Raw genomic sequence first — 17,471 nt, forward strand, 5'->3', positions numbered from 1 at the left:
TGTCTGCTATTTATGAACAAAGGGGATCCTAGAGAAGCATTTACAACCATGTATGCTATAATTGCATACGTTTTTTGTAAATAATTTCAGTGAGAAACCTAAAGTTTGTGAAAAAAATTGTGAAAAAGTGAACAATTTTTCTAATTTGATCGCATTTGGCGGTGAAATATACCAAAATGGGCCTAGATCAATACTTTGGGATGTCTTCTAAAAAAAAATATATACATGTCAATGGATATTCAGGGATTCCTGAAAGATATCAGTGTTCTAATGTAACTAGCGCTAATTTTGAAAAAAAGTGGTTTGGAAATAGCAAAGTGCTACTTGTATTTATGGCCCTATAACTTGCAAAAAAAGCAAAGAACATGTAAACATTGGGTATTTCTAAACTCAGGACAACATTTAGAAACTATTTAGCATGGTTTTTGTTTGGTGGTTGTAGATGTATAACAGATTTTGGGGGTCAAAGTTAGAAAAAGTGTGTTTTTTTTTTCCATTTTTTCCTCATATTTTATAAAAAATTTTATAGTAAATTATAAGATATGATGAAAATAATGGTATATTTTTAAAGTCCATTTAATGGCGAGAAAAACGGTATATAATATGTGTGGGTACATTAAATGAGTAAGGGGAAAATTACAGCTAAACACAAACACCGCAGAAATGTAAAAATAGCCTTGGTCCCAAACGGACAGAAAATGGAAAAGTGCTGTGGTCATTAAGGGGTTAAAATTACATGCCCTATCTGAATCATAAAAACATAATTTATGTAAGAACTTACCTGATAAATTCATTTCTTTCATATTAGCAAGAGTCCATGAGCTAGTGACGTATGGGATATACATTCCTACCAGGAGGGGCAAAGTTTCCCAAACCTCAAAATGCCTATAAATACACCCCTCACCACACCCACAATTCAGTTTAACGAATAGCCAAGAAGTGGGGTGATAAGAAAGGAGCGAAAGCATCAAAAAATAAGGAATTGGAATAATTGTGCTTTATACAAAAAAATCATAACCACCACAAAAAGGGTGGGTCTCATGGACTCTTGCTAATATGAAAGAAATTAATTTATCAGGTAAGTTCTTACATAAATTGTTTTCTTTCATGTAATTAGCAAGAGTCCATGAGCTAGTGACGTATGGGATAGCAGATACCCAAGATGTGGAACTTACACGCAAGAGTCACTAGAAAATAAAGACAGCCAATTCCGCTGAAAAATAATCCACAACCCAAATCAAAAGTTTTAATCTTAATAATGAAAAAAACAGAAATTATAAGCAGAAGAATCAAACTGAAACAGCTGCCTGAAGTACTTTTTCTACCATAAACTGCTTCAGAAGAAGAGAAAACATCAAAATGGTAGAATTTAGTAAAAGTATGCAAAGAAGACCAAGTTGCTGCTTTGCAAATCTGATCAACAGAAGCTTCATTCCTAAAAGCCCAGGAAGTAGAAACTGACCTAGTAGAATGAGCCGTAATTCTTTGAGGCGGGGGCTTACCCGACTCCACATAAGCATGATGAATCAAAGACTTTAACCAAGACGCCAAAGAAATGGCAGAAGCTTTCTGACCTTTCCTGGAACCAGAAAAGGTAACAAATAGACTAGAAGTCTTTCTAAAATCTTTAGTAGCTTCAACATAATATTTCAAAGCTCTTACTACATCCAAAGAATGTAAAGATCTCTCCATAGAATTCTTAGGATTAGGACACAATGAAGGGACAACAATTTCTCTACTAATGTTGTTAGAATTCACAACCTTAGGTAAAAATTGAAATAAAGTCCGCAACACCGCCTTAACCTGATGGAAAATCAGAAAAGGAGATTCACAAGAAAGAGCAGATAACTCAGAAACTCTTCTAGCAAAAGAGGAACAAAACTTTCCAAGAAAGTAATTTAATATCCAGAGAATGCATAGGTTCAAACGGAGGAGCCTGTAAAGCCCTCAGAACCAAATTAAGACTCCAAGAAGGAGAGATTGACTTAATGACAGGTTTAATACAAACCAAAGCCTGTACAAAACAATGAATATCAGGAAGATTAGCAATCTTTCTGTGAAAAAGAACAGAAAGAGCAGAGATTTGTCCTTTCAAGGAACTTGCAGACAAACCTTTATCCAAACCATCCTGAAGAAACTGTAAAATTCTAGGAATTCTAAAAGAATGCCAGGAGAATTTATGAGAACACCAAGAAATGTAAGTCTTCCAGACTCGATAATAAATCTTCCTAGACACAGATTTACGAGCCTGTAACATAGTATTAATTACTGAGTCAGAGAAACCTCTATGACTAAGAATCAAGCGTTCAATTTCCATACCTTCAAATTTAATGATTTGAGATCCTGATGGAAAAATGGGCCTTGAGATAGAAGGTCTGGTCTTAACGGAAGTGTCCAAGGTTGGCAACTGGCCATCCGAATGAGATCCGCATACCAAAACCTGTGAGGCCATGCTGGAGCCACCAGCAGTACAAACTAACGTTCCATTAGAATTTTGGAAATCACTTTTGGAAGAAGAACTAGAGGCGGAAAGATATAGGCAGGATGATAATTCCAAGGAAGAGACAACGCATACACTGCTTCCGCCTGAGGATCCCTGGATCTGAACAGATACCTGGGAAGTTTCTTGTTTAGATGAGAAGCCATCAGATCTATTTCTGGAAGTCCCCAGATTTGAAAAATCTGAAGAAATACCTCTGGGTGAAGAGACCATTCGCCCGGATGTAACGTCTGGCGACTGAGATAATTCGCTTCCCAATTGTCTACACCTGGGATGTGAGCCGCAGAAATTAGACAGGAGCTGGATTCCGCACATACAAGTATCCGAGATACTTCTTTCATAGCTTGAGGACTGTGAGTCCCACCTTGATGATTGACATATGCCACGGTTGTGACATTGTCTGTCTGAAAACAAATAAACGATTCTCTCTTCAGAAGAGACCAGAACTGAAGAGCTCTGAAAATCGCATGGAGTTCCAAAATGTTGATTGGTAAAATCGCCTCCTGAGATTCCCAAACCCCCTGCGCTGTCAGAGATCCCCATACAGCTCCCCAACCTGAAAGACTTGCATCTGTTGAGATTATAGTCCAGGTTGGACGAACAAAAGAGGCCCCTTGAATTAGACTATGGTGATTCAACCACCAAGTCAGAGAAGATCGAATATTGGGATTTAAGGATGTTAATTGTGATATCTTTGTATAATCCCTGCACCACTGGTTCAGCATACAAAGCTGGAGAGGTCTCATGTGAAAACGAGCAAAAGGGATCGCGTCCGATGCAGCAGTCATGAGACCTAGAATTTCCATGCACAAAGCTACCGACAGGGACGATTGAGACTGAAGGTTTCGACAAGCTGAAACCAACTTCAGACGTCTCTTTTCTGTTAAAGACAAAGTCATGGACACTGAATCTATTAGAAAGCCCAAAAAGGTTACCTTTGTCTGAGGAATCAATGAACTCTTTGGTAAATTGATCCTCCAACCATGTTTTTGAAGAAACGACACAAGTTGATTCGTATGAGATTCTGCAGAATGTAAAGACTGAGCAAGTACCAAGATATCGTCCAAATAAGGAAATACCGCAATATCCTGTTCTCTGATTACAGAGAGAAGGGCACCGAGAACCTTTGAAAAGATCCTTGGAGCTGTTGCTAGGCCAAACGGAAGGGCAACAAACTGGTAATTTTTGTCTAGAAAAGAGAATCTCAGAAACTGATAGTGATCTGGATGAATTGGAATATGAAGATATGCATCCTGTAAGTCTATTGTAGACATATAATGCCCTTGCTGAACAAAAGGCAGAATAGTCCTTATAGTCACCATTTTGAATGTTGGTACCCTTATATAACGATTCAATATTTTTAGACCCAGAACTGGTCTGAAGGAATTCTCCTTCTTTGGTACAATGAATAGATTTGAGTAAAACCCCAGACCCCGTTCTGGAACTGGCACAATTACCCTAGGTCTGAAACACATTTCAGTGGGTTTACTGGAATGCGAGAGAGAAAAAAATCTTCTCACAGGTGGCCTTACCTTGAAACCTATTCTGTACCCTTGTGAAACAATGTTCTGAATCCAAAGACTGTGATTCGAATTTATCCAAATATCTTTGAAAAATCGTAACCTGCCCCCTACCAGCTGTGCTGGAATGAGGGCCGCACCTTCATGTGGACTTGGGAGCTGGTTTTGACTTTCTAAAAGGCTTGGATTTATTCCAGACTGGAGAAGGTTTCCAAACGGAAACCGTTCCTTTAGGGGAAGGGTCAGGCTTCTGTTCCTTATTCTGACGAAAGGAACGAAAACGATTAGCAGCCCTGTATTTACCTTTAGATTTTTTGTCCTTAGGCAAAAAGGTTCCGTTCCCCCCAGTAACAGTTGAAATAATAGAGTCCAACTTTGAACCAAATAATTTATTACCTTGGAAAGAGAGAGAAAGCAAAGTTGACTTAGAAGTCATATCTGCATTCCAAGATTTAAGCCATAAAGCTCTTGTAGCTAAGATAGCTAAAGACATATACCTGACATCAATTCTAATTATATAAAAAATGGCATCACAAATAAAGTTATTAGCATGTTGAAGAAGTTTAACAATGCTATAAGCATTATGGTCTGACACTTGTTGTGCTAAAACCTCCAACCAGAAAGTGGAAGCTGCAGCAACATCAGCCAAAGAAATAGCAGGCCTAAGAAGATTACCTGAACATAAATAAGCTCTCCTTAGAAAGGATTCAAGTTTCCTATCTAAAGGATCCTTAAAGGAAGTACTATCCGCCGTAGGAATAATAGTACGTTTAGCTAGAGTAGAGATAGCCCCATCAACTTTAGTGATTTTGTCCCAAAACTCTAATCTATCAGATGGCACAGGGTACAATTTTTTAAACATTGGAGAAGGAGTAAATGAAGTACCCAGACTATTCCATTCCCTAGAAATTACTTCTGAAATAGCATCAGGAACTGGAAAAACTTCTGGAATAACTACATGAGGTTTGAAAAACGAATTTAAACGCTTAGTAGATTTAGTATCAAGAGGACTAGACTCCTCCATATCTAATGCAATTAACACTTCTTTAAGTAAAGAACGAATAAACTCCATCTTAAATAAATATGAAGATTTATCAGTGTCAATATCTGAGGCAGAATCTTCTGAACCAGATAGATCCTCATCAGAAACAGATAAGTCAGAATGATGGCGGTCACTTAAAAATTCATCTGAAATATGAGAAGTTTTAAAAGACCTTTTACGTTTACTGGAAGGAGGAATAACAGACAGAGCCTTCCTAATAGATTTAGAAACAAATTCTTTTATATTAACAGGGACACCCTGAACATTAGATGTTGAAGGAACAACAACAGGTAATAGATTATTACTAATGGAAACACAATCTGCATTAGAAAGTTTATCATGACAGTTATCACAAACTACAGCCGGAGGAACAGTTACCAAAAGTTTACAACAGATGCACTTAACTTTGGTAGAACCAGCATCAGGCAGCGGTATTCCAGAAGTAGATTCTGATCCAGGGTCAGGTTAAGACATCTTGCAATATGTAATAGAAAAAACAACATATAAAGCAAAATTATCAAATTCCTTAAAGGACAGTTTCAGGAATGGGAAAAAATGCCAAATGAACAAGCCTCTAGCAACCAGAAGCAATGAAAAATGAGACTGAAATAATGTGAAAAAAAGGTGGAGACAAGAATGACGCCCACATTTTTGGCGCCAAGAATGACGCCCACATTATTGGCGCCAAGTACAGCGCCCATATTTTTTGGCGCCAAGTATGACGCCACATCCTGTGATGCCGAAAAAAATGACGCCCACATTTTTGGCGCAAAAAAAACGTCTGAACACATATACGTCAAAAAAAAATGACGCAACCACGAACAAACTTCCGGCGTCAATTAGGGCCCCGGAAATAACAAAATTTTTGCGCCAAAAAAAGTCTGTGCCAAGAATGACGCAATAAATTGTAGCATTTTCAGCCCCCGCGAGCCTAACAGCCCACAGGGGAAAAAGTCAATTGAAAATTTTTTAAGGTAAGAAAAAAAAAAAAAAAAAAATATTTATTCATATGCATTATCCCAAATAATGAAACTGACTGTCTGAAATAAGGAATACTGATTATCCTGAATCATGGCAAATATAAGTTTAAACACATATATTTAGAACTTTACAAATAAAGTGCCCAACCATAGCTTTAGAGTGTCATAAAAAAATAAGACTTACTTACCCTAAGACACTCATCTACATATAGTAGATAGCCAAACCAGTACTGAAACGAGAATCAGTAGAGGTAATGGTATATAAGAGTATATCGTCGATCTGAAAAGGGAGGTAGGAGAAGAAATCTCTACGACCGATAACAGAGAACCTATGAAATAGATCCCCGTTAGGATGACTATTGAATTCAAATAGGCAATACTCTCTTCACATCCCTCTGACATTCACTGCACTCTGAGAGGAAAACCGGGCTCCAGCCTGCTGCGAAGCGCATATCAACGTAGAAATCTAGCACAAACTTACTTCACCACCTCCATGGGAGGCAAAGTTTGTAAAACTGAATTGTGGGTGTGGTGAGGGGTGTATTTATAGGCATTTTGAGGTTTGGGAAACTTTGCCCCTCCTGGTAGGAATGTATATCCCATACGTCACTAGCTCATGGACTCTTGCTAATTACATGAAAGAAAGAATTGATTTTGGACTGTCCCTTTAATGAAATTAATGTACCCAAAAAAATGAAACGTTACAGCCATGAATATACAGCGACTAGCCTTTGGATTATAATATATCCTTAGACGGATTTTTTTTTCTTTAAAAAACATTTAAAAAATGAAAAAAAAAAAATAAATCCTATTTTAAAATCAAAAACATATTTAAATAATAAAAAAAAAAAGTCGGATTAGAAAAAAAGTTTTGTTTTTGTTTAATAATTAACAGGAAACATAAAATAAAGCAAAAATAAAACATTTCTTTGCTCCGTATACAATAAAGGGCCATTATAGTATATATAAAATGACATACTCAAAATTGCATGTAGCTTTGACACGAACAACTCTGCAAGTCTGTGTGTTTAACCCCTGCCAATGGGTTAAACACATAGTTATAAAATAGTACTGCTGCTTTTGAGTATGTCATTTCTGCACTGCAATGGCCCTGATAACACCAAATGCTTATAGTGGTTGCAATAACCTGTAATATTGATAGGTAAACTGAGCAGAAAGCTCAGGAGGCAGAGCTTTGATCAGTACAATAAAATGAAATAAAAGTAATAAGAATTACCTGTAAAGCATGCAGAAATGTGTAGAAATGTGAAACAAGAGCAGGACAATAATTATTTGTAAAGGAAGCAGTCTCCAGCATTCTCTTTATCTTCCTACTTTCCCTGTGCTGTGAACAGATTTTGAATATGTTTTTAAGCAAGTGAAGATGAAAGTGAAGATATTTTATGTAGTGCTGTTTTGTTTGCAAACTGAAACAGGACAATGCACTCCTTATGTAATACGACAGCATGTTTGACATCATGCGCTGTTTTGTTTTATTGAACACTGAATATCGCAAGTTATATTTAACCTATCAGATTTGCTTTACATAATATAGGATTACAGTTTTAATAAGGCCTAATGGGTGCCCATGAGAATTAGATCTTTACATACTCAATCTACTTTTTATTTGTGATAGCTTCACGGGGTCCCATGTGGGATGTGATTCACTTTCATTTTTCATATATTATTGATCAGTCTCTTTGAGCTGATACTCCTAATTAATAGCCTAACTTGTTCTGATTCTGGAGTGTTTTACTTACATGCTTTATTGTCACAAATCTTTTTACATCAAATCAATGTTGTATTTTAAATGTATTATTTATTTATTCATTCACAATACTTTGCCATGTGCATCATAAAACCAGAGATCAATATACAAATAAGTATATCCAATAATCAATTTTATACAAGAATAATAATAAATTCGGAATGTGATCCGTCAGTGAAAAAATCTGTATACTCAAGTTTTTATACATTTAAAAATATAATCCTCTTACTAGTTGGGTTATGTTTATAAATAACATAAATATATACTACATCAACTATAATTTATATACTTTATATAATAAATTAGTGTTAAAATATTCACTCCCTTAAATAATCTAGATACTTACAATGTATAACAAATAATTTTCCACTTTGCAAACAATTACATTATTTGAATGTAACCTATCATATTAAAAGGGAAGTATACACCAATTTTTATATAACTGCATGTAATAGACACTACTATAAAAAAGAATATGACCAGATACTGATCTAAAAATCCAGTATAAAGCTTTTTTGAAATTTACTTAGGAGCTCCCAGTTTAGAAGTGTTGATGAGGGTAGGCAGGGGCACCCACTTAAAGGGGCTTAGAAAGCCGAAAGAGCAGACTCTCCCCCTCCCCTGCACATGAAAAGACCTATTGCACAACAAGAGAAAGCAGGAGTCTCTAGATTTCAGTCTACATTCATTACTTTGGGGCTTGGTTAGGTGGCTGAAAATCAGCACAATGTTATTAAAAAAAATAAGCAAAACTATTGTCTAGTATTTATATTTACATTCATAAACAAAATCTTTCTATAAACAGCATATACTGTACATCTTTATTTCTTTTCTGTTTTATTTTGATAAGATCCAAAAGCAGAAACAAGACTTTACATCACTGTGAATGACTTTGAATTCCATGTTTACAATCGCTCTGATCTCTACGGCCACCTTCAAGAAGTTTTTGGTTTGGATCCAACAATATTTCCGCCCAGGAAAGAGGATGATAAGGTTCGGGAGAATGGAAGAGAGAAAGCACAATCAGAGCTTGAGAGGTACAGTATTCAATTAAAATGCTAAATTCAGCAATTGATATATCATTTACCATTTTGTAGATAAGGTTGCAAGATATATTAATTATTTACCATAAAATTATAGGCTGTGAATTTTTAGAATGTGTTCCTGTGTATACCACTGTTCAATTATCCTACTCTCTTTTAGAAATAATTTTCCTTTGTTGAATCTAAATTTGATCAAATCTTCAGCATGTTCACAGTTGCGTTTATTTTGTATTTTAGTGTTAAGTTCAAAACAGAATCTCAAGATCCGTCCGCATCATGGAGATCCCTCATACCAGTTATCAAAGTGAATATTAGCACAGTAAGTAGAGTACAGAAATAACACAATTAATGACTGTGTATATACAGGTAGATGTTTTCATTTCTTTCTTACTGTAATAGGTGTTTTATCATCCATTTAGAAATAAATCTTTGATGCTTTTATTTCAGCATTTATGAATAATTTATTTGTTTGACAAAATATACAGTGTTTCTCAAACAAAAATACATTATTTCCACTTTTGCTAGTACATACTGAAAATAAATACAATCTCAATATTTGGTATGACCACCATTTGCCTTAACAACACATTTTACAATAGTATTTTACAATCTTCATTATTATGGCTAGCTTCAGTTTGTATGTTTGTTTGGATTTTATTTATATGTATGTTAAGGGTTTTCTTTCATGTAATTAGCAAGAGTCCATGAGCTAGTGACATATGGGATATACATTCCTACCAGGAGGGGCAAAGTTTCCCAAACCTCAAAATGCCTATAAATACACCCCTCACCACATCCACAATTCAGTTTTACAAACTTTGCCTCCCGTGGAGGTGGTGAAGTAAGTTTGTGCTAGATTCTTCGTTGATATGCGCTTCGCAGCAGGCTGGAGCCCGGTTTTCCTCTCAGAGTGCAGTGAATGTCAGAGGGATGTGAAGAGAGTATTGCCTATTTGAATACCATGGTCTCCTTCTACGGGATCTATTTCATAGGTTCTCTGTTATCGGTCGTAGAGATTCATCTCTTACCTCCCTTTTCAGATCGACGATATACTCTTATGTACCATTACCTCTACTGATTCTCGTTTCAGTACTGGTTTGGCTATCTACTATATGTAGATGAGTGTCTTGGGGTAAGTAAGTCTTATTTTATTATGACACTCTTAAGCTATGGTTGGGCACTTTATTTATAAAGTTCTAAATATATGTGTTTAAACTTATATTTGCCATGATTCAGGGTAATCGGTATTCCTTATTTCAGACAGTCAGTTTCATTATTTGGGATAATGCATATGAATGATTATTTTTTCTTACCTTAAAAGTTTTTCAATTGACTTTTTTCCCTGTGGGCTGTTAGGCTCGCGGGAGCTGAAAATGCTTCAATTTATTGCATCATTTTTGGCGCAAAATTTTTGTCATTTCCGGCGCCCTAATTGACGCCGGAAGTTGTTTGTGGTTGCGTCATTTTTTTGACGTTTTTTGTGTTCAGACGTTTTTTTGCGCCAAAAATGTGGGCGTTATTTTTTTCGGCATCACCGGATGTGTAAGTAAAATCTTATTTTCTGGGGTAAGTAAAATCTTATTTCTCTTGTTAAGTGTATCCAGTCCACGGATCATCCATTACTTGTGGGATATTCTCCTTCCCAACAGGAAGTTGCAAGAGGATCACCCACAGCAGAGCTGCTATATAGCTCCTCCCCTCACTGCCATATCCAGTCATTCTCTTGCAACTCTCAACTAAGATGGAGGTCGTAAGAGGCCTGTGGTGTTTTATACTTAGTTTATTTCTTCAATCAAAAGTTTGTTATTTTTAAATGGTACCGGAGTGTACTGTTTATCTCAGGCAGTATTTAGAAGAAGAATCTGCCTGCGTTTTCTATGATCTTAGCAGAAGTAACTAAGATCCTTTGCTGTTCTCACATATTCTGAGCAGTGAGGTAACTTCAGAGGGGGAATGGCGTGCAGGTTTTCCTGCAATAAGGTATGTGCAGTTAAAATATTTTTCTAGGGAATGGAATTTGCTAGAAAATGCTGCTGATACCGAAGTAATGTAAGTAAAGCCTTAAATGTAGTGATAGCGACTGGTATCAGGCTTATTAATAGAGATACATACTCTTATAAAAGTGTATTTTAAAACGTTTGCTGGCATGTTTAATCGTTTTTTACATATGTTTGGTGATAAAACTTATTGGGGCCTAGTTTTTTCCACATGGCTAGCTTGAATTTTGCCTAGAAACAGTTCCCTGAGGCTTCCCACTGTTGTAATATGAGTGGGAGGGGCCTATTTTGGCGTTTTTTGCACAGCAAAAATTACAGACACAGACATCCAGCTTCTTCCTGCATGATCCAGGACTTCTCTGAAGGGCTCAAAAGGCTTAAAAAGTGAGGGAGGTAAAAAGCCACAGTAGAGCTGTGGCAGTTGTGACTGTTTAAAAAATGTTTTTGTCATTTGTTATTCCGTTTTTGGTATTAAGGGGTTAATCATCAATTTGCAAGTGGGTGCAATGCTCTGCTAACTTATTACATACACTGTAAAAATTTCGTTAGTGTAACTGCATTTTTTCACTGTTATTTCAAAATTTGGGAAAATTTGTGTTTCTTAAAGGCGCAGTAACGTTTTTTATATTGCTTCTAAACTTGTTTTAAAGTGTTTTCCAAGCTTGCTAGTCTCATTGCTAGTCAGTTTAAACATGTCTGACACAGAGGAACCTACTTGTTCATTATGTTTGAAAGCCATGGTGGAGCCCCATAGGAGAATGTGTACTAAATGTATTGATTTCACCTTAAACAGTAAAGATCAGTCTTTATCTATAAAAGAATTATAACCAGAGGGTTCTGTCGAGGGGGAAGTTATGCCGACTAACTCTCCCCACATGTCAGACCCTTCGCCTCCCGCTCAGGGGACGCACGCTAATATGGCGCCAATTGCATAAGGGACGCCCATAGCGATTACCTTGCAGGACATGGCTGCAATCATGAATAATACCCTGTCAGAGGTATTATCTAGATTGCCTGAATTAAGAGGCAAGCGCGATAGCTCTGGGGTTAGGAGAGATACAGAGCGTGCAAATGCTGTTAGAGCCATGTCTGATACTGCGTCACAGTATGCAGAACATGAGGACGGAGAGCTTCAGTCTGTGGGTGACATCTCTGACTCGGGGAAACCTGATTCAGAGATTTCTAATTTTAAATTTAAGCTTGAGAACCTCCGTGTATTGCTTGGGGAGGTATTAGCTGCTCTGAATGACTGTAACACAGTTGCAATTCCATAGAAATTGTGTAGGCTGGATAGATACTATGCGGTGCCGGTGTGTACTGACGTTTTTCCTATACCTAAAAGGCTTACAGAAATTATTAGCAAGGAGTGGGATAGACCCGATGTGCCCTTTTCCCCACCTCCTATGTTTAGAAAAATGTTTCCAATAGACGCCACTACACGGGACTTTAGCAGACGGTCCCTAAGGTGGAGGGAGCAGTTTCTACTTTTAGCAAAGCGTACCACTATCCCGGTGGAGGACAGTTGTGCTTTTTCAGATCCAATGGATAAAAAATTGGAGGGTTACCTTAAGAAAATGTTTATTCAACAAGGTTTTATTTTACAGCCCCTTGCATGCATTGCGCCTGTCACTGCTGCGGCGGCATTCTGGTTTGAGGCCCTGGAAGAGGCCATCCAGACAGCTCCATTGAATGAAATTATTGACAAGCTTAGAACGCTTAAGCTAGCTAACTCATTTGTTTCTGATGCCATTGTTCATTTGACTAAACTAACGGCTAAGAATTCCGGATTCGCCATCCAGGTGCGTAGGGCGCTATGGCTTAAATCCTGGTCAGCTGACGTGACTTCAAAGTCTAAATTACTCAACATTGCTTTCAAGGGGCAGACCTTATTTGGGCCTGGCTTGAAGGAAATTATTGCTGACATTACTGGAGGCAAGGGTCATACCCTTCCTCAGGATAGGGCCAAATCAAAGGCCAAACAGTCTAATTTTCGTGCCTTTCGAAATTTCAAGGCAGGAGCAGCATCAACTTCCTCCTCTTCAAAACAAGAGGGAACTGTTGCTCATTCCAGACAGGCCTGGAAACCTAACCAGTCCTGGAACAAGGGCAAGCAGGCCAGAAAGCCTGCTGCTGCCCCCAAGACAGCATGAAGGAACGGCCCCCTATCCGGAAACGGATCTAGTGGGGGGCAGACTTTCTCTCTAAGCCCAGGCGTGGGTAAGAGATGTTCAGGATCCCTGGGCATTGGAGATCATATCTCAGGGATATCTTCTGGACTTCAAAGCTTCTCCTCCACAAGGAAGATTTCATCTTTCAAGGTTATCAGCAAACCAGATAAAGAAAGAGGCATTCCTAAGCTGTGTGCAAGACCTCCTAGTAATGGGAGTGATCCATCCAGTTCTGCGGACGGAACAAGGACAGGGATTTTATTCAAATCTGTTTGTGGTTCCCAAGAAAGAGGGAACCTTCAGACCAATCTTGGATCTAAAGATCTTAAACAAATTCCTCAGAGTTCCATCATTCAAAATGGAAACTATTCGGACCATCCTACCCATGATCCAAGACGGTCAGTACATGACCACAGTGGACTTAAAGGATGCCTACCTTCACATACCGATTCACAAAGATCATCATCGGTTCCTAAGGTTTGCCTTTCTAGACAGGCATTACCAATTTGTAGCTCTTCCCTTCGGGTTGGCCACTGCCCCGAGAATTTTTACAAAGGTTCCAGGCTCACTTCGGTTCTAAGACCGCGAGGCATAGCGGTGGCTCCGTATCTAGACGACATCCTGATACAGACGTCAAGTCTCATACAGAGATAGTTCTGGCATTTCTGAGGTTGCATGGGTGGAAAGTGAACATGGAAAAGAGTTCTCTATCCCCACTCACAAGAGTCTCCTTCCTAGGGACTCTTACAGATTCTGTAGAGATGAAAATTTACCTGACGGAGTCCAGGTTATGAAAACTTCTAAATGCTTGCCGTGTCCTTCATTCCATTCCACGCCTGTCAGTGGCTCAGTGCATGGAAGTAATCGGCTTAATGGTAGCGGCAATGGACATAGTGCCATTTGCGCTCCTGCATCTCAGACCGCTGCAATTATGCATGCTAAGTCAGTGGAATGGGGATTACTCAGATTTGTCCCCTCTACTAAATCTGGATCAAGAGACCAGAGATTCTCTTCTCTGGTGGCTTTCTCGGGTTCATCTGTCCAAGGGTATGACCAGGCCAGATTGGACGATTGTAACAACAGATGCCAGCCTTCTAGGTTGGGGCGCAGTCTGGAACTCCCTGAAGGTTCAGGGATTGTGGACTCAGGAGGAGAAACTCCTCCCAATAAATATTCTGGAGTTAAGAGCAATATTCAAGGCTCTTCTAGCTTGGCCTCAGTTAGCAACACTGAGGTTCATCAGATTTTAGTCGGACAACATCACGACTGTGGCTTACATCAACCATCAAGGGGGAACCAGGAGTTCCCTAGCGATGTTAGAAGTCTCAAAGATAATTCGCTGGGCAGAGTCTCACTCTTGCCACCTGTAAGCGATCCACATCCCAGGCGTAGAGAACTGGGAGGCGGATTTTCTAAGTCGTCAGACTTTTCATCCGGGGGAGTGGGAACTCCATCCGGAGGTGTTTGCTCAACTGGTCCATTGTTGGGGCAAACCAGAACTGGATCTCATGGCGTCTCGTCAGAACGCCAAGCTTCCTTGTTACGGATCCAGGTCCAGGGACCCGGGAGCAACGCTGATAGATGCTCTAGCAGCTCCTTGGTTCTTCAACCTGGCCTATGTGTTTCCACCGTTTCCTCTGCTCCCTCGACTGATTGCCAAAATCAAACAGGAGAGAGCATCAGTGATTCTGATAGCGCCTGCGTGGCCACGCAGGACCTGGTATGCAGACCTAGTGGACATGTCCTCTCTTCCACCATGGACTCTGCCTCTGAGGCAGGACCTTCTAATACAAGGTCCTTTCAATCATCCAAATCTAATTTCTCTGAGACTAACTGCATGGAGATTGAACGCTTGATTCTATCAAGGCGTGGCTTCTCCGAGTCAGTCATTGATACCTTAATACAGGCTCGGAAGCCTGTCACCAGGAAAATCTACCATAAGATATGGCGTAAATATCTTTATTGGTGTGAATCCAAGAGTTACTCATGGAGTAAGGTTAGGATTCCTAGGATATTGTCCTTTCTCCAAGAGGTTTTGGACAAAGGCTTATCAGCTAGTTCTTTAAAAGGACAGATCTCTGCTCTGTCTATTCTTTTGCACAAGCGTCTGGCAGAAGTTCCAGACGTCCAGGCATTTTGTCAGGCTTTGGTTAGGATTAAGCCTGTGTTTAAAACTGTTGCTCGCCCGTGGAGCTTAAAATTGGTTCTTAAAGTTCTTCAGGGAGTTCCGCTTGAACCCCTTCATTCCATTGATATTAAACTTTTATCTTGGAAAGTTCTGTTTTTGATGGCTATTTCCTCGGCTCGAAGAGTCTCTGAGTTATCTGCCTTACATTGTGATTCTCCTTATCTGATTTTTCATTCAGACAAGGTAGTTTTGCGTACCAAACCTGGGTTTTTACCTAAGGTGGTTTCTAACAGGAATATCAATCAAGAGATTGTTGTTCCATCATTGTGTCCTAATCTTTCTTCAAAGAAGGAACGTCTTTTGCATAATCTGGACGTAGTCCGTGCCTTGAAGTTTTACTTACAGGCTACTAAAGATTTCGTCAAACATCTGCCCTGTTTGTCGTTTACTCTGGACAGAGGAGAGGTCAAAAAGCTTCGACAACCTCTCTCTCCTTTTGGCTTCGGAGCATAATACGCTTAGCCTATGAGACTGCAGCCCCCTGAAAGGATTACAGCTCATTCTACTAGAGTTGTGGCTTCCACCTGGGCCTTTAAAAATGAGGCCTCTGTTGAACAGATTTGCAAGGCTGCGACTTGGTCTTCGCTTCACACCTTATCAAAATTTTACAAATTTGACACTTTTGCTTCTTCGGAGGCTGTTTTTGGGAGAAAGGTTCTACAGGCAGTGGTTCCTTCCGTTTAAGTTCCTGCCTTGTCCCTCCCATCATCCGTGTACTGTAGCTTTGGCATTGGTATCCCACAAGTAATGGATGATCCGTGGACTGGATACACTTAACAAGAGAAAACATAATTTATGCTTACCTGATAAATTTATTTCTCTTGTAGTGTATCCAGTCCATGGCCCGCCCTGTCCTTTTAAGGCAGGTCTAAATTTTAATTAAACTACAGTCATCACTGCACCCTATGGTTTCTCCTTTCTCGTCTTGTTGTCCTCTTGCAACTTCCTGTTGGGAAGGAGAATATCCCACAAGTAATGGATGATCCGTGGACTGGATACACTACAAGAGAAATACATTTATCAGGTAAGCATAAATTATGTTTTTTCTGATTCTATTTTAAAGGCTTTGTCTGACATCGTGCCTTCTAATAACATTTTTAGGTCTTTTTCAAACTTCTTTTTTAATTATTGAAGTTTCAAATGATCAACAACATAATGATTTATCCTTCTCTGATGATGTTTTTTCTCATTCAGAATTTTCTTCATCAGATATTGACACTAACAAATCCACTTTCTCTTGTTAAGTGTATCCAGTCCACGGATCATCCATTACTTGTGGGATATTCTCCTTCCCAACAGGAAGTTGCAAGAGGATCACCCACAGCAGAGCTGCTATATAGCTCCTCCCCTCACTGCCATATCCAGTCATTCTCTTGAAACTCTCAACAAAGATGGACGTAGTAAGAGGAGAGTGGTGTATTATAGTTAGTTTTTTAACTTCAATCAAAAGTTTGTTATTTTTAAATGGTACCGGATGTGTACTGTTTCATCTCAGGCAGCATTAGAAGAAGAACCTGCCTGTGATTTCTATGATCTTAGCAGAAGTAACTAAGATCCACTGCCGTTCTCACATATTCTGAGGAGTGAGGTAACTTCAGAGGGGGAATGGCGTGCAGGTTTTCCTGCAATAAGGTATGTGCAGTGAACATATTTCTAGGGATGGAATTTGCTAGAAAAATGCTGCTGATAACGGATTAATGTAAGTTAAGCCTTAAATGCAGTGATAGCGACTGGTATCAGGCTTATTAACAGAGATACATACTCTTATAAAGGTGTAATATAAAACGTTTGCTGGCATGTTAATCATTTTTATATATTTTTGGTGACAAAACTTATTGGGGCCTAGTTTTTTTCCACATGGTTGGCTTGATTTTTGCCTAGAAACAGTTTCCTGAGGCTTTCCACTGTTGTAATATGTGTGGGAGGGGCCTATTTCTGTGCAGCTAGAATTACAGACTGAGACACTCTGCTTTCTTCTGCATGATACAGGACATCTCTGAAGGGCTCAAAAGGCTTCAAAGTTGTGTTTGAGGAGGGTAACAACCACAGTAGACTGTAGCAGTTGTTGTGACTGTGTTTAAAAAACGTTTTTGTCATTTATTATTCCGTTTTTGGTATTAAGGGGTTAATCATCCATTTGCAAGTGGGTGCAATGCTCTGCTGACTTGTTACATACACTGTAAAAATTTCGTTAGTGTAACTGCCTTTTTTCACTGTTATTTCAAATTTTGTCAAAATTTGTTTCTCTTAAAGGCACAGTAACAT

At 38.8% G+C, this 17,471-nt stretch overlaps 1 protein-coding gene across 8 annotated transcripts in view; it reads left to right on the forward strand.

Annotated features, from left to right (window-relative positions):
- Positions 1 to 17,471, forward strand: part of BLTP1 (bridge-like lipid transfer protein family member 1) — a 1,044,923-nt gene that overhangs the window by 189,663 nt on the left and 837,789 nt on the right. For all 8 annotated transcript variants that reach the window (XM_053703615.1, XM_053703613.1, XM_053703617.1 and 5 more), the window contains 2 exons: positions 8,661 to 8,847; positions 9,091 to 9,172. In XM_053703615.1, coding sequence (XP_053559590.1) covers positions 8,661 to 8,847; positions 9,091 to 9,172 — 269 coding nt within the window. The remainder of the gene's footprint in view (positions 1 to 8,660; positions 8,848 to 9,090; positions 9,173 to 17,471) is intronic.

This window comes from Bombina bombina, chromosome 2, assembly GCF_027579735.1.
Source record: "Bombina bombina isolate aBomBom1 chromosome 2, aBomBom1.pri, whole genome shotgun sequence".
NCBI lineage: Eukaryota > Metazoa > Chordata > Amphibia > Anura > Bombinatoridae > Bombina > Bombina bombina.